General features: G+C 44.7%; 1 protein-coding gene across 5 annotated transcripts in view; it reads right to left on the bottom strand.

Moving 5' to 3' along the window:
• Nucleotides 1-18,607, bottom strand: part of LOC135051156 (membrane-associated guanylate kinase, WW and PDZ domain-containing protein 3-like) — a 73,500-nt gene extending 54,893 nt beyond the window's left edge. For all 5 annotated transcript variants that reach the window (XR_010242077.1, XR_010242079.1, XR_010242076.1 and 2 more), the window contains exon 1: nt 18,414-18,607. Coding sequence is in view for 1 of the 5 variants with exons in the window: in XM_063957291.1 (XP_063813361.1) it covers nt 18,414-18,465 (52 nt within the window). In the remaining 4 variants the exon portion in view is untranslated. The remainder of the gene's footprint in view (nt 1-18,413) is intronic.
• Nucleotides 18,608-18,850: the final 243 nt, after the last annotated feature.

Below are 18,850 nucleotides of genomic sequence, written 5' to 3'. Positions count from 1 at the left end.
CTGTCCTATGTTCATGGCTAGTGGTTCAGCTTCACATGAGGATGGAAGCACTCATCATCCCGCTAGAAAAATGAAAAGACTTAAGCTGGCAAAAGCACAGCAAAGAACTGTATGTTCTTCTAAATCACAAATCCCCAAGGAGAGTCCAATTGTGTCGGTTGCGATGACTGACCTTCCCAACACTGGATGGGAAAAGGTGGCGCCTTCCACCATTTGCACGCCCCCTGCAAGTGCTGGAAGGAGCACCCGCAGTCCAGTTCCTGATAGTCAAATTGAAGATGTCACTGTTGAAGTACACCAGGATGAGGATATGGGTGTTGCTGGCGCTGAGGAGGAAATTGACAAGGAGGATTCTGATGGTGAGGTGGTTTGTTTAAGTCAGGCACCCGGGGAGACACCTGTTGTCCGTGGGACGAATATGGCCATTGACATGCCTGGTCAAATTACAAAAAAAATCACCTCTTCGGTGTGGAATTATTTTAACAGAAATGCGGACAACAGGTGTCAAGCCGTGTGTTGCCTTTGTCAAGCTGTAATAAGTAGGGGTAAGGACGTTAACCACCTAGGAACATCCTCCCTTATATGTCACCTGGAGCGCATTCATCACAAGTCATTGACAAGTTCAAAAACTTTGGGTGACAGCGGAAGCAGTCCACTGACCACTAAATCCCTTCCTCTTGTACCCAAGCTCCTGCAAACCACACCACCAACTCCCTCAGTGTCAATTTCCTCCTTAGGAAGAAAGAAAAAACTATGCGCTCAGGTGAGTAGCACTGCACTATGATTGTCAGCAGCCTCCTGTAAAAGGGAATTGCCAATCCCTTAAAGCAAAACTATCAAATGAATAACAAGTGGCGCTTGACAATCAGAAACGTAAAGAGCATTTATTTATATAGAATGTATCTGGATTACAACAACCTCCCGGGAGTAAGAAACAATATTAAAAATGTCACAATGATATGAATATGCACTGCATTATAGCTTCATAATCAATTTATAAAACATGAATTATAAATAATCTTATTTGCATGTGACTATTTCTTAATAACACCTGGAAGGTTTTAGACCATGCTGGGTTCACTATGTGCACACAATAAATATATAAAATGTATAGAGCTGTTAAATGCTTAATCTAAACAAGAGTCACTCACAGCTGTATGTTTTGAAGGGATTGTATGTATCACAAATCCATGGCAATAAGCAGCTGGTGCAGGAGAGAATAATTTAAAAAATACAACCTCCGCTGGGCAGGAGCCTGTTCAGTCCTTGCTCCCTGGTGTCGTCCCGCCGTCCCAACAGAGACACACACCAGAGCCTCAGCGGATGCAACTGATGCCGCGCCGTGCAGAGAGTCCCGACAAGCCGTCCCCGCTGATCCACATCACCTCCGGTACCTCCGCACTTTCAAAACGGAGGCTGTATGCTGGTATTCCGGAGTATCTATGTTGATTTATCTGGGTGTATTCGGCCAACCAGCGGCCTGTCTTTAGTGAAACAGACACCCGGTGTGAACTCTATGCGCCGGGCTGCGCCGGGCTGAAGGGAACGGCACCTGTAGCTTCTACCTCCCCGATTTGAGATGGACGGCTGGGGCTGTAGGAATGTGAGCTGCAATACAGGTGTTCCTAATTGCGGTGGTTGGAACCGGGCTCCTGTGCACGGTTTGGAAGTATATACGGCAACTGGCAGTGTTGATCCTTGAGAAACAAAAGCCTGTATCCTTAACGCGTTTCAACGCCAGCAGGGCGTCTTTTCCGAAAGGCAGGTAATTTCCTCCTTAGACAGGAATGCCAACAGTCCTGCAGGCCATGTCACTGGCAAGTCTGACGTGTCCTCTCCTAACTGGGATTCCTCTGATGGATCCTTGAGTGTAACAACTACTGCTGATGGCGCTGCTGTTGTTGCTGCTGGGAGTCGATTGTCATCCCAGAGGGGAAGTCGGAAGACCACTTGTACTACTTCCAGTAAGCAATTGACTGTCCAACAGTCCTTTGCGAGGAAGATGAAATATCACAGCAGTCATCCTGCTGCAAAGCGGATAACTCAGGTATTGGCAGCTGCGGTGGTGTTAAACGTGTGTCCGGTATCCACCGTTAATTCACAGGGAATTAGAGAATTGCTTGAGGTACTGTGTCCCCGGTACCAAATACCATCTAGGTTCCATTTCTCTAGGCAGGCGATACCGAGAATGTACACAGACGTCAGAAAAAGAGTCACCAGTGTCCTAAAAAATGCAGTTGCAACCAATGTCCACTTAACCACGGACATTTGGACAAGTGGAGCAGGGCAGACTCGGGACTATATGACTGTGACAGCCCACTGGGTAGATGTATTGCCTCCCGCAGCAAGAACAGCAGCGGCGGCACCAGTAGCAGCATCCCGCAAACGCCAACTCGTTCCTAGGCAGGCTACGCTTTGTATCACCGCTTTCCATAAGAGGCACACAGCTGACAACCTCTTAAGGAAACTGAGGAACATCATCGCAGAATGGCTTACCCCAATTGGACTCTCCTGGGGATTTGAGATCGTACAACGCCACCAATATTGTGCGTGCATTACATCTGGGCAAATTACAGCATGTCCCATGTTTTGCACATACATTGAATTTAGTGGTGTAGAATTATTTAAAAAACGACAGGGGCGTGCAAGAGATGCTGTCGGTGGCCCGAAGAATTGCGGGCCACTTTTCGGCATTCAGCCACCGCGTGCCGATGACTGGAGCACCAGCAAACACTCCTGAACCTGCCCCGCCATCATCTGAAGCAAGAGGTGGTAACGAGGTGGAATTCAACCCTCTATATGCTTCAGAGGATGGAGGAGCAGCAAAAGGCCATTCAAGCCTATACATCTGCCTACGATATAGGCAAAGGAGGGGGAATGCACCTGACTCAAGCGCAGTGGAGAATGATTTCAACGTTGTGCAAGGTTCTGCAACCCTTTGAACTTGCCACACGTGAAGTCAGTTCAGACACTGCCAGCCTGAGTCAGGTCATTCCCGTCATCAGGCTTTTGCAGAAGAAGCTGGAGAGATTGAAGGAGGAGCTAAAATGGAGCGATTCCGCTAGGCATCTGGGACTTGTGGATGGACCCCTTAATTCGCTTAACCAGGAATCACGGGTGGTCAATCTGTTGAAATCAGAGCACCACATTTTGGCCACCGTGCTCGATCCTAGATTTAAAGCCTACATTGTATCTCTCTTTCCGGCAGACACAAGTGTGCAGAGGTGCAAAGACCTGCTGGTGAGACACTTGTCAAGTCAAGCGGAACATGACCCGTCAACAGCTCCTCTTTCACATTCTCCCGCAACTGGGGCTGCGAGGAAAAGGCTAAGAATTCCGAGCCCACCCGCTGGCGGTGATGCAGAGCAGTCTGGAGCGAGTGCTGACATCTGGTCCGGACTGAAGGACCTGCCAACGATTACTGACATGTCGTCTACTGTCACTGCATATGATTCTGTCACCATTGAAAGAATAGTGGAGGATTATATGAGTGACCGCATCCAAGTAGGCACGTCAGACAGTCCGTACGTATACTGGCAGGAAAAAGATGCAATTTGGAGGCCCTTGCACAAACTGGCTTTATTTTACCTAAGTTGCCCCCCCTCCAGTGTGTACTCCGAAAGAGTGTTTAGTGCAGCCGGTCACCTTGTCAGCATTCGGCGTACGAGGTTACTTCCAGAAAATGTGGAGAAGATGATGTTCATCAAAATGAATTATAATCAATTCCTCCGTGGAGACTTTCACCAGCAATTGCCTCCAGAAAGTACACAGGGACCTGAGATGGGGGATGAATTAATAATCTGTGAGGAGGGGGATGTACACAGTGAAAGGGGTGAGGAATCGGACGATGAGGAGGAGGTGGACATCTTGCCTCTTTAGAGCCAGTTTGTGCAAGGAGAGATTGATTGCTTCTTTTTTGGTGGGGGCCCAAACCAACCAGTCATTTCAGCCACAGTCGTGTGGCAGACCCTGTCACTGAAATGATGGGTTTGTTAAAGTGTGCATGTCCTGTTTATACAACATAAGGGTGGGTGGGAGGGCCCAGGGACAATTCCATCTTGCACCTCTTTTTTTATTTTTTATTTATCTCTGCATCATGTGATGTTTGGGGCTAATTTTTTAAGTGCCATCCTGTCTGACACTGCAGTGCCACTCCTAGATGGGCCAGGTGTTTGTGCCGCCCACTTGGGTCGCTTAGCTTAGCCATCCAGCGACCTTGGTGTACCTCTTTTTTTTTCTTTGCATCATGTGCTGTTTGGGGACTATTTTTTTAAGTGCCATTCTGTCTGACACTGCAGTGCCACTCCTAGATGGGCCAGGTGTTTGTGCCGCCCACTTGGGTCGCTTAGCTTAGTCATCCAGCGACCTTGGTGCAAATTTTAGGACTAAAGATAATATTGTGAGGTGTGAGGTGTTCAGAATAGACTGGAAATGAGTGGAAATTATGGTTATTGAGGTTAATAATACTATGGGATCAAAATTACCCCCAAATTCTATGATTTAAGCTGTTTTTGAGGGTTTTTTTGAAAAAAAAAAACCTGAATCCAAAACACACCCGAATCCGAAAAAAAAAATTTCAGGGAGGTTTTGCCAAAACGCGTCCGAATCCAAAACACGGCCGCGGAACCGAATCCAAAACACAAAACCCGAAAAATGTCCGGTGCACATCTCTAGTTTTTACTATGTTATAGCATTTCCTATTCCATATATAAACCAAATATAACCTTTATATTATATTAGCCCTTTATTTTACGATGTGTACAGACAGGGCTGGCAACAGAAGTCTTGAGGCCAGGTGCACCGATATCTCTGGGGTCTCCACAACCCCCCTTGACTTGGCCGAGAGATGTGCGGTGGGCACTTTTTGTGTTTTGGTTTTGCCAAAACCACCCTTTCGGGTTTTGGTTTTGGATCTGGATGATTTTTTAACACCCCCCCCCCCCCCCAAAAACAGCTAAAATCACAGAATTTGGGGGTAATTTTGATCCTATGGTATAATTAACCTCAATAACATTCATTTCCACTCATTTCCAGTCTATTCTGAACACCTCACACCTCACAATATTGTTTTTAGGCCAAAAGGTTGCACTGAGGTGGCTGGATGACTTTGCTAAGCGACACAAGTGTGCGGCACAAACACCTGGCCCATCTAGGAGTGGCACCGCAGTGTCAGACAGGATGGCACTTTTAAAAACTAGGCCCCAAATAGCTCATCACGCAAAGAAGAAAATGAGGTGCAATGAGGTCGCTAGGTGACTAAACTAAGCGACACAAGTGTGCGGCACAAACACCTGGCCCATCTAGGAGTGGCACTGTAGTGGCAGACAGGATTGCACATTTAAAAAGTAGGCCCCAAACAACTCATCCTGCAAAGAAGAAAAAGAGGTGCAATGAGGTAGCTGGATGACTTTGCTAAGCGACACAAGTGTGCGGCCCATCCTGGCCCATCTAGGAGTGGCATGCAGTGGCTGAATGTTGAAAGTGGCCCACAATTTTTCGGGCCACCGACAGCATCTCCTGCATGCCACTAAAATTTTTCAAAAAATTCTACACCACCAAATTAATTGTATGTGCAAGACATGGGACGTGCTTGAATTTGCCCAGATGTAATGCACGCACAATATTGGTGGACTTATACGGCAGTACCCCCTGAACTTATACGGCTGCACCACTGGACTGGACCTATACGGCAGTACCCCAGGCCTTATACGGCAGTACCACTGGACTTATATGGCAGAACCCCTGGACTTATACGACAGTACCCCTGAACTTATACGGGTGCACCACTGGACTGGACTTATACGGCAGTACCCCTGGACTTATACGGCAGTACCCCTGAACTTATACAGCTGCACCACTGGACTGGACTTATACGGCAGTACCCTGGACTTATATGGCAGTACTCCCAGACTTATATGGCTGCACCACTGGACTGGACCTATACGGCAGTACCACTGGACTTATACGGCAGTACCCCTAGATTTATATGGCAGTACTCCTGAATTTATATGGCTGCATCACTGGACTGGACTTATACGGCAGTACCCCCGTACTTATATGGCTGCACCACTGGACTGGACTTATACGGCAGTACCTCTGGACTTATACGGCAGTACCCCTGGACTTATACAGCAGTACCCCTGGACTTATACGGCAGTACCTCTGGTCTTATACGGCAGTACCCCTGAACTTATAAGGCTGCACCACTGGACTGGACTTATAAGGCTGCACCACTGGACTTATACGGCAGTACCATTGGACTTATACGGCAGCACCACTGGACTTATATGGCAGTACCCCTGGACCTAAACGGCAGTACCCCTGGACTTATAAGGCTGCATCACTGGACTGGACTTATAAGGCTGCACCACTGGACTTATACGGCACTACCATTGGACTTATACGGCAGCACCACTGGACTTATATGGTAGTACCCCTGGACGTAAATGGCAGTATCCATGGACTTATACGGCAGTACCACTGGACTTAAACGGCAGTACCACTGGACTTATACGGCAGTACCCCATGACTTATATGGCAGTACCATAAAGATAGAGAGGGTTGCACAGACATACAACATAATCTGCTTGAGATAAATTGTATATATAAATCTTTTTCCCATTTGTTCAATTATAGCAATCACAAATTATTAATTGGGAGGTGTTCCTGGAATATTGTATAGCATACAGTATGAATCAAGACGAAGAAAAAAGTATTCCTTGAGAGGGCACACACAGACTAATATGTTAGTATAATTTCTTTAAGTCATCCTCCTTACGGGTAGATGACCAATGAAGGGTTAAAATATAACTTTTAATAAATGAAGTTAATAGCTGGTGAAATATATGCAAGTGAAAAAACAGTGTACAAAATAAATTGTGATATTAAAAGGCTCAACCACTGATTGTGTATTTATTATTTATTGTTCCATGTTGGAATGTATCTCATATGTTACTGCAATAAAGTATACGTAAACCGCTACAGTAACTGTTTCAATTTATGGAAAGTTTATATTTATATCAATTTAGGCTGATGTTATTTCAGCTAGTAAGTGAGTAGTAATCAAAATACTTTTTATTCATGCCTGTCATCAAATGGACATTTGGATTTGAGTGTCTGCCGTGTGCGCATCACAGCACCTTAATTACTCTCAAATTATAAAGACAATATAATTCAATCCTTCTCAAAATTGATAACTGTGTAGCTGGGATTGAAAAATCGTTTTTTATTATTATAATCAATATGTATCACATATGTTGTGAACCAAGTGATATTAATATAGGTACACAGAAAGTTTTATATTATACCTTGCCTTTTGGACTCTTCTATATTTTCGAGGGTGTTATATTGTGTGGATCAATATATAATCACACAATGGGAAAGATCAATCGACACCCCTTGTTGTAATTACACTATAGATAATTGGCTGATGGAATACAACAGTAAAATTGCTGCTCCTTGTACTTGAGACCGGAGTTACATTAATACTGTATATAATTCATCAATTGTGGCTATCAAGTGTTCCCATGGACACTGGACAGTGGTCTATATATACTCTGTCAGATGGCCAGCAGCAATGTAGAATTGTAAATGCTGCGCCTCACAGTGCTCACCATGGATAAACAGTCATCGTGTTTTAGTGCATACATACTTGGGTCACTGCCATGCTTTGAAATGTCACGTTTATCAGCTCTCAACCGTCACCATATAACAGGGTGCCCTTATGCTCATGCAGGCAGATATTAAATCAATGAGCCCGGCTCCATAGCATATAACCGCTATGGATGGCTGGCGACCCCCGTAATGATTCACAAATGTAATGCCATTGACCACGATGTGATACACATTGGGGTAGATGTATTAAGCCTGGAGAAGTGATAAAGCAGTGATAAGTGGAAGGTGATAATGCACCAGCCAATCAGCTCCTAACTGTCATTTTTCAAACCTGTAATGATTGGCTGGTGCGTTATCACCTTCCACTTGTCACTGCTTTATCACTTCTCCAGGCTTAATACATGTGCCCCAGTATCCGGTAACTGCTACACTGTGTAATACCGCGCCTCTCAGCACTGACGAGCAATAGGTATACAGAACCCTAGCATGTATATAAGTAATCTGATGGTGTGTCCAAATGCCTGCCTCAATAGTGTCAAAGGCCGCTCATCATGACTAGAGGTCCCTAAGGTATTAATTATATGGAGCTTGCACGAGTGTCCGGCTGGGAGGAGATATATGATCCTTGTTAGAGTATGAGTCCCGCTGCTAACGGTTAACAGTCACTAGCTTATCTCTGATATAAGTGCTTTCCACATAAGAGAACAACATAAATACACATGCAATTACAATTTATAAGGGATATTAACAGTTATATTATAAGTTCAGGCTCAGCATTTACAATTCTACATTGCTGCCGGCCATATACAGGAGAATACAAAAAAAAATGAATAAGTAAATGAAAAATAAAAATATATACATATATATAACACATTCTGTATGTAGATACAGTCTATATTAGGAACTATATATATACAGTATGTATATATATATATATATATATATATTCATCCTATTATATTCATTAATAGTAATCTTTTCTGCCACCCTTGTCATTTTACCAACAATCTATTTTTCATATATACAATAGCAATAGGATAATAATTATAAATCTGACTATGCCTAACACAACTATATACATCTAGGCTAACCCAGAATATGTATTGCCTTCTATATCTCTTGACTCCAACATAGAGTTGTGCTCATAAGTTTACATACCCTAGCAGAATTTGTGATTTTCTGGCCATTTGTCAGAGAATATGAATGATAACTCACAGACTTTTCTTTCACTCATAGTTAGTGGTTGGGTGAAGCCATTTATTGTCAAACAATTGTGTTTACTCTTTTTAAATCATAATGACAACAGAAACTACCCAAATGACCCTGATCAAAAGTTTACATACCCTGGAGATTTTGACCTGATAACAAGTTGACAAACAGGTTTGAATGGCTACTAAAGGTAACCATCCTCACCTGTGATCTGTTTGCTTGTTAACAGTGTGTGTGTATAAAAGGTCAGTGAGTTTCTGTACTCCTGAAAGACCCTTGCATCTTTCATCCAGTGCTGCCCTGACGTGTCTGTATTCTGAGTCACGGGGAAAGCAAAAGAATTGTCAAAGGAACTGCGGGAAAAGGTAATTGAACAGGAAAGGGATATAAAAAGATATCCAAGCAATTGAGAATGCCAATCAGCAGTGTTCAAACTCTAATTAAGAAGTGGAAAATGAGGGATTCTGTGTAAACCAAATCACGGTCAGGTAGACCAACAAAAATTTCAACCACAACTGCCAGGAAAATTGTTCGGGATGCAAAGAAAAATCCACAAATAACTTCAGCTGAAATACAGGACTCTCTGAAAAAAAGTGGTGTGGTTGTTTCAAGATGCTAATAGTAGCATTCAGGTAGATCGTTAATTCCTATACATCCATGTAGGTATTCTAGTGTCTTTCTATTGTTTGAGACAGTGTGTATAAATTTATCTATTAACAACCATATGTAAACACTTAGGTATACACTGTATTCTAATTACTTGGATGTGGTTTGCATTGTATATAGATGCATAATTGCTCTACTATGTTTTGGTAGGGTGTGTACAGTTGTCATGGTGATGGGCAGCACAGCGATGACGGAGCTATAGCATACGTCACCGCTTGAGCGCCGGCCGGAGCGGGCGGGTGTCCCGCCTACCGGAAGACGCCAGTCACTGGGTGATCTTTGGCTGATAAAAGGTAAGATTATGCACTTGTATGTTGTTTGACCTGACGAAAGTGCTGGATCAAAAGCACTGAAACGTTGTCTAATTTAATGTCGTCTTGAGCTTGGTTTATTCAGATGCTTGGAGTGCCGTACCATTTGCTTGCTATACATATTTTAATATATAGAATCAAATCCCCATAGAGAGGGGAAAGGAAGGAGAAACCAGGTACAATTTAAGGTGCACTCAACCCAACTTAACAAATTTAAATGTGTTTATTCTCAAAGATGTATATCCACACTGTAGTATCAAGTAAAGGCTCAAATGCCCATTACCTAAATTAGTACTGAAGATTATTGTTATTCATGGAACTAAGAAATGTCCTTTATTAATAATAGAGCGAAATATTAAAATCCAAAAAAAGTGCATTATAAATATACATACGTTCATGTACATTTAGAACAAGTCCCAAGGGAATATATAAAGGACACGACACATTAGCATTGTTTTTAAATCTTTATTCACATTTGTTGTATTTCTGTCACATCTAATTTTTCTAACCCCACTTTTTTGGATTTTAATATTTCGCTCTATTATTAATAAAGGACATTTCTTAGTTCCATGAATAACAATAATCTTCAGTACTAATTTAGGTAATGGGCATTTGAGCCTTTACTTGATACTACAGTGTGGATATACATCTTTGAGAATAAATACATTTAAATTTGTTAAGTTGGGTTGAGTGCACCTTAAATTGTTCCTGGTTTCTCCTTCCTTTCCCCTCTCTATGGGGATTTGATTCTATATCCCTGTTCAAACCAGTTGGTAGCACCTTGTGAACCTTAATCCCTGTCTCACATATACATATATGAGACCCCAAAATAAGGGTGGAATTGATATTATGGAAGGCACCCCAACAGTATAAATAAAATTATTCTATCTTGGTGCGGGTTACTCTCCTGATTTGGTAGGAGCTTTATGCTTGACCAATATCGGAAATATTTTTTTATATATATATATATATATATATATATATATAAATGTATATATATATATATATATATATATATACACACATATCTACATACAGAATGTGTTTTATATATATATATATAATGATTATTTTTCATTTATTTTTTTATATTCTAATGAATATTTCTTCTTATGCTAATATGCACTAAATGATAAGCATTGCTTATCTTTTTATTCCTCTCTGACTTCAATTTTAAGGTAAAATCGGCTTTCCTTTGACAAGCTGTGCATGTCTCCATGGAAACCAGTTCTATCTGTGCTCATTTAAACACATCAGTGTGTGGGAGGTAGACACTTCCGCACACCTCCCAGGACGTGCCCTCTTCCCATGTGCCCTGAAACATCCAATGGATGCGGTAACACCACGTGATCGAACATTAGGAGTTCAATACAGGCCCCAGTCACGTGAGCGGTACCACGTGACCAGAGCCCCTGGACCACGTGCCCTGAAACTTCCAATTGACACGGTGCAGGTCCTGGTCACATGGGCAACATCATGTGATCCCAGATCGGTAGTTCCATGCAGGCTCCGATCACGTGAGTGGCACCACGTGACCGGAGCACCATGTCATACACACCCAATTACTAATGGACCAATGGGATTGCAAATAATCCCGATCATGTGATCCGATGCAATCACCTTATCGGCTAAAATTAATTTCTTTTATATTCTAAAAATTTGTTTCAATGCTCGTTTTTATAAATAACTGTACCCCACTGATTAAGGGGAATTTTTTGATGATGGTGTTGTATCTTTTACATTATTTCTTTAGACGGTTTGTTTCATTATTTTTTTTGTACCTAGACAGTTGTTGATTGTCATGTTATTAGTGGTGGAATATATAGACATCCCAGTACACACTGAATTTATGCTCCTGAGGAAGCTGGATTTTATTATTACCAGTGAAACGCGTTGAGCTTACCATCAAATACCTACCTGGATTCCACTCTATACCTTGTATCCATTGGGACTCTGTCAACCATTCTGGCAATTATTTGGACGTCCATCCACTATTGGAATTTCACACTTCAGCATCATTCCGGTTCATTCCTGCAGCTGTAAATGGACTTTCCCTAAGGCTGATGCAACCCAGGGATATCATTCTGTGTATCCGGTAAATATGATTGCTCTACAGTAACTGCACATTGGAAACTGTCCTAGGCAATAAGAAGTTGACAACTTACTACATGTATGAGTGGACTTGCATTAGTGATCCAATTTAGGGAGGTATCTGCATATGAGTTTCTTGCTACTACAGTAGCATCAATACGCATCTACTCCTGCTGTTTTAATATGTATTGTATAAAATAACGTCAACCTCCTTTATAGGTTCAAACCAGTCCGATTGCAGAAACCGCAACACCACATTAAGATCCCAAGGTGCCGTGGGAGGCACAAAGGGCGGTTGGATGTGCAGAACCCCCTTCAAGAACATCTGAACCTCAGGGAGGGAAGCCAATTGTTTGTGGAAGAAAATGGACAAGGACGAAATCTGGACTTTCAAGGAGCCCAAACGTAGGCCCACATCCACCTCTGACTAGAAAAAGGAGAAAACGTCCCAGTTAAAATTCCACTGCAGGAAATTTCCTGTTTTCACAGCACAAGACATATTTTTTCCAAATACGGTGGTAATGTTTGGACGTCACCCTTTCCTGTCTTGGATCAGGGTTGGAATAACCTTGTTCATAATGCCTTTCCGTGCTAAAAATCTGACGTTCAACTTCCATGCCGTCAAACGTAGCGCGGGAATTCTTGATAGACGAATGGCCTCTGTTGCAGAAGATCCTCTCACAGCGGTGGAGGCCAAAAGGTTCTCCAGGAGCAACTCCAGTAGATCCGTGTACCAGTCCCTTCGCGGCCAATCTGGAGCATTGAGAATTGCTTTAACCTTTTCCCTTTTTATTCTTTTGAGAATTCTTGGGATCAGTGGAAGAGGTGGGAACACGTAAACCATCTGGTAAACTCATGGAGTCACCAGAGCGTCCACAGCCACTGCTTGTGGGTCCCTCGATCTGGAACAATAGCACTTTAGCTTCTTGTTGAGACGAGAGGCCATCATGTCTATCTGTGGAATTCCCCACCGACTTGTCAAGGACTCGAACACCTGCGGGTGAAGGCCCCACTCTCCTGGATGGAGGTCGTGTCTGCTGAGGAAGTCCGCTTCCCAGTTGTCTATTCCCGGAATGAAGATTGCTGACACTGCCACCGCGTGTCTTTCTGCCCAGAGCAGAATTTTTGTTACCTCTGACATTGCAGGTCTGCTCTTCGTTCTGCCCTGTCAGTTTATGTACGTTACTGCCGGCACATTGTCCAACTGAACCTGAATGGCTTGATCTTGAAGAAGATGCGATGCCTGTAGAAGGGCATTGTATATGGCACTTAATTCAAGAATGTTGATCGAAGAATGGCTTCCTGACTTGACCATTTTCCTTGGGACTGTTCCCCTTGGGTGACTGCTACCCAACCTCTGAGGCTTGCGTCCGTAGTTAGCAGAATCCAATTTTGAATCCCGAACCATTGACCCTCGGTCAGGTGAGAAGTCTGGGGCCACCATAGAAGAGAAATCCTGGCTTTTGGTGACAGACGTATCTTCATGTGCAAGTGAAGATGTGATCCGGACCATTTGTCTAACAGATTCAGCTGGAATTGCCTGGCATGAAACCTTCCATACTGCAGAGCCTCGTAAGAGGCTACCATCTTCCCCAGAAGGTGAATGTACAGATGCACCGATATCCAGGTTGGTTTTAGGACATCCCGCACCATTGACTGGATTACCAATGCCTTTTCTAAGGGAAGGAACACCTTTTATTTCTCCGTATCCAGGATCATTCCTAGGAATGGAAGCCTCCATGTTGGTTCCAGGTGGGATTTTAGTAGGTTCAGAATCCACCCGTGATCCTGGAGAAGTCTGGTTGAGAGGGTAATGCTGTCCAACAACCACTCCCTGGAAGGCACTTTAATCAGCAGGATGTCCAGGTATGGTATGATGTTCACTCCCTGTTTGCGGAAGAGAAACATCATCTCTGCCATCACCTTGATGAAAACCCTTGGTGCCATGAAGAGGCCAAATGGCAGGCCCTGAAACTGGTAGTGACAGTCCTGCAGGGCAAATCTTCGATATGTCTGATGAGGCAGCCAAATTGGAATGGGAAGGTACGCATCCTTGATGTTGAGAGACATCAGGAATTCCCCCTCCTCCAGACCTGAGATCATCGCTCTCAGAGGCTCCATCTTGAATTTGAACACCCGTAAGTACGGGTTCAGTGACTTGAGGTTTAAAATGGGCCTTACTGAACCGCCCGGTTTTGGTACTACAAACAGGTTGCAATAATAACCCTTGTTTTGTAGGTGTAGCGGAACTGGAACAATGACCTTAGTCTGTACCAGTTTTTGAATCACTGCCTGCAAAGTAAAACCTGCTTCTGGAGAAGCTGGTAAGCCGGATTTGAAGAATCTGGGAGGTTTGAGTTCCTGAAATTCCAGTCTGTATCCCTGTGCGATAAGCTCTTTGACCCAGGAATCTAGACATGATGTCTCCCATATGTGACTGAAATAACGTAACCGAGCTCCAACCTGCCTATCTTCCAGGCAGTGCGGTCCACCATCATGCTGAAGGCTTTGAGGAAGCAGATCCAGAGGTCTGTTCCTGAGAACCTGCAGCAGTGGGTTTTCTGGGTTTACTTTTACCACCTCGGAAGGTTGTAGAAGAACCCTTGGATTTTCCTTTAAATTTTGCAGGACTGCAGAGTTGGAGCAGAGTAGGTTTTCCTAGCTGGGGTTGCTGCGGAAGGAAGGTATGTAGACTTACCCGCCGTAGCTTTGGATATCCACGTATCCAGTTCATCTCCAAAAAGAGCCTCACCCGTGAATGGTAGGCATTCCATGCCTTTCCTGGAATCTGCATCCGCAGGCCACTGGTGTAGCCACAAGCCTCTGCGTGCTGACACTGCCATGGCAGTGGTGCATGCGTTGAGCAAAGCTATTTCCTTTAAGGCCTCCACCATAAAGTTAGCAGAATCCTGAATATGCTGTAGGAGTAAAATAATCCCCCCCCCCCCCCCCCCCCGGGTAAGGAATCTAAGCCATCAATTAGGTTACCTTACCACTTAGCAATGGCCCTAGTGATCCATGCACAAGCAATAGTGGGTCACTGGGCCACCCCAGCCGCAGTGTATAAAGATTTCAGAGTGGTCTCAATCTTACGGTCAGCTGCGTCCTTTAAGGACATGGCCCCAGGAACCGGTAAGACTATCTTACGCGACAACCTGGACACTGATGTATCCACAATCGGCGGGTTTTCACATTTCTTCCTATCCTCCGCAGGAAAGGGAAAGGAAGAAATCAGCCTTTTAGGGATCTTACATTTTTGGTCAGGGTTCACCACATCTCTTCAAACAGGGCATTTAATTATTTTGAAGTGGGGAAAGTAGCTGAGGATTTCTTTTTAGTGTTAAAATAAGATTCCTCTTCTACATCTTCAGTCTTGTCAGAAATATGTAGGACAGATCTGATAGCCTCAAAGAGGGCCTGTATACCCTGTGACAGGACAGCATTCCCCTACTCGCATCCATTTCACCCTCCTCTGGATCCGACGTGTCATATCAGTATCACCCTGCATGATTTGGGCCAGAGTACACTTTTGTGGGCAAATGGTGAGAGTGTGGGGCACAGGCATGGGAGCTGAATCTCTATTTATCAGGTCATCCATAGACTGCCGGAAGAATTTTGTCTCATTCTCAGTATGAGACAGCTTAGTAGAAATATTTGAAATAATCCCTTTAATGGAGGCCAACCATGGGGGTTCAGTCCCACTGGTCTGGAAGTGAACACTATCCTGAGTACAGGGTAGTGAGTCCCCAGGGGATGAGAGACATTCCGCTGTACAAGACACACAGTCCCTGGACATGATTGTAAAGGGTCACCTACAAACACACACACACACACACACACACACACACACAGACACAGACACAGACACTAGTGAAAACTCAGTATACTGTATGTAGGCAGGGTCCTCAGAGAGACACAGAAATCAGAGCCAGCCACACAGCGCCCCTTCTAGCAAGGTAAAACCTAGCTGGGTCGCACAGAAATAAGCACCTTAGTAGTGGTTATAATCTTACACTTGCTCCCCCCTTTTACTAACACCCCCTGATCAGGGCCGGCTCAGGGTCTTTGAGCGCCCCGGGCAGCCATAGGGGGCATGGCTTCATACAGGGGGCGTGGTCAGTTACGCCCCCTGTACAGTAGTAGCGCCACTGAAACGATGTGCGGTGCGCGATGACGTCATCGCGCACCGCACAGCAAAGGTCCTCTCCACGAAGGAAAACTAGACGCTATGCATCTAGTTCCCTTCGTGGAGAGGACCTTTGCTGTGCGGTGCGCGATGACGTCAACGCGCACCGCACATTATTACAGAAAAGGTCCTCTCCACGAAGGGAAACTAGACGCGTAGCATCTAGTTTCCCTTCACAGCGGGCAGCCCACGAAGGGAAACTAGACGCGTAGCGTCTAGTTTCCCTTCACAGCGGGCAGCCCACGAAGGGAAACTAGACGCGTAGCGTCTAGTTTCCGTTCACATCGGGCAGCGGCAGCAGGGGGCACAACAGCAGTGGATCTTGCTGTGATGCGGGGCCCTCCGGAAGGCGCCAGCGCCCTCCGGAAGGCGGCGCCCCGGGCAAAAGTCCTGCTTGCCCGTGGCAAGATCCGCTACTGCCCCTGATACCACTGAGGAGACTTGGAGTGCTTGTGGAGGAGCTGCGCGTCCCTGGGAATGCTGCCTGTATGAGCTGCAGAGGGAAATGGTGCTGGAGAGCTGTAGGATCCGCTATGAGTGAAGCCCTGCCCCATGTAATGGCGCGCGGCTTCCCACATTTTTTATACTGGCCCTGAGGTAAAAAAATGCCTAACCAAGAGTTAAAACCCGTTAGTACGTTGTGGCCAGTGTGGGCATCAGTGGAGGCTCAGCACGCCCCTGCAGTCAGAGCTGCACTTCAGCCCTTGTGCCGCCATTCCCGCCGGTGCCCCACTAACTGGGACGCTGGCGTTGTACTCACCACTCTTCATCTTCTGGCTCTGTTACGGGGTGGCGGCGTGCTGCGGTAGGGTACGCTGTGCCGTTATGTGGCTTGCAAATCGCTCCCTCATGAGCTCAGTGTCCTGTCAGCAGAGAAACAGGACCATTAACTCTAAGGAAGTTGGGCCGTTCTCTCCCCTAAGACCCACGAAGCAGGCAGGCTGTTACCAAACAGCCCTGACTGAAAATAACAAACATTTAAAATAAAAGTAGAAACCTCTTCAGGAGCTCTCCAAAGCATGACCGGCTCCTCCGGGCACATTTTCTAAACTGAGTCTGATAGGAGGGGCATAGAGAAATGAGCCAGCCCACATTATTGATTTCTTGAAGTGCCCATGGCTCCTAGTGGACCCATCTATACCCCATGGTACAATTGTGGACCCCAGTATCCTCTAGGACGCAAGAGAAAATTGTTATTATTTATATGAAGCGTCCATTTTATATCATTATTACAACCAGCGCTGGCACACCCCATTTTTCTTATACTTTCCATAGACACTGAAACTCAAGAATTTACCTAGAATCGTTCCTGCAAACTCAGATCAAAATACACTTTTCAAGCAGATATCCCTCTTAACAGAGTGTTTGGAGAAGCCTGCACAGTGAGATCTGTACAGTGCTTCCTTAGATCTCCTAAATCTGTTGATGAAGGTCTAGCATTTTTTTTTTTTATAACCCCTGAGTGCCTACATGGAACGAAAAGGAGCCAGTGGTGGCTCCAGAGGTGGGGCTGCAGCACAGTCCAAAGTTCAAATAGGGGAGCCACAACAATTGCCAGTGCGTCAGTTTAGGATGACAGTTGGTTGCAGTTGGTGTGACTCCTCTATTTGAAGTTTGGACTGCTCTGTAGCCTCACCTCTGGAGCAGCCTCTGAAGAGGACTGATCTACACTGGAATAGGTGAGTCTTGATTATTTTATTTTTTCAGGTGATGTGAATTTGTACTGGAGAAGAGGACGTGAAGGGCAATGGAGGATGCAGGTAAGTATGTATGAGTGCGAGTATGTATGTGAGTGTAAGAGTATGCTTTATTAAAGTTATACTTAGTGCGGTGTGTGTGTTCTGTGTTTATTGTAATATTTTTTTAACAGGGGGACTACAGGTACCAGCGGACCCTTTTATACCTTGCATGCTGGTGCTTGTGGTTCTTCAAGTACCAGCATGCAGGGACGGCTTACTGGGACCTGTAGTTCCACCTGTAAAAGACAATTTTAACTCCGATCTTTACACTTTCAATCTATGAACTTGGCACCCACTGCCCAGGGGTACTGGGTATAGCCCCGGGCTTCAGACCTGGTCTTGGGTGCCCTGGAGGGGGAGACCCCTTTATTGGGGGGTCTTCACTCCCCCAGGGTGCACGATACATGCTGCTATAATACATTTACCCCTAAGTACCAAACCATGTTACTTGCGATAACATGGCTGCTGGGGTGACATGCTGCTTAATCATTGTAAATACAAGATCATGGTGAGAACTTCAGCTTACTATGAATAACAGATGGTGGCAATAAAAAAAACAGTTACACCAATATAATTAAAAATGAATAAATTACTTACCGTAAAAATATGCACAGCAGAATATTGGAGAACCACAACTGACGTGCTGCATGGTGTAATAAAATAAACTAGCTGATGTGACCTGTTTCAACCGGGCAAAGGTTTGCTGGGCAGAATATTTTACCCCTTTTCACCCCCTTAGGAGCTGATACCCTGTAGTATCCTGGCTTAGTGGCACATAACTGTTTCCAGGTCACCCGGCAGGTGCACAGGCAGAGTTGACCAACTGTCACATTTTCAACGAGCTCAATGGTGATGCATTGTGATGGCTGGCGGACTTTTTGCAACATAACTCTGAAATGAAGCAACAGATCACAACGCCAATATAATTCTGAACATCTATAGACCAAGGGCCTAATTCATCTTCAGTCACAATAGCCCGAAACTTGCAAACGGGTGATATTCAGACTATTGCGCTTGCATTGCTGCTGCACAGC

The sequence above is a fragment of the Pseudophryne corroboree genome, chromosome 2 (genome assembly GCF_028390025.1).
Source record: "Pseudophryne corroboree isolate aPseCor3 chromosome 2, aPseCor3.hap2, whole genome shotgun sequence".
Taxonomy (NCBI): domain Eukaryota; kingdom Metazoa; phylum Chordata; class Amphibia; order Anura; family Myobatrachidae; genus Pseudophryne; species Pseudophryne corroboree.
The sequence above is the reverse complement of the archived record's forward strand: the minus strand, read 5'-3'. Positions and strand labels throughout refer to the sequence as shown.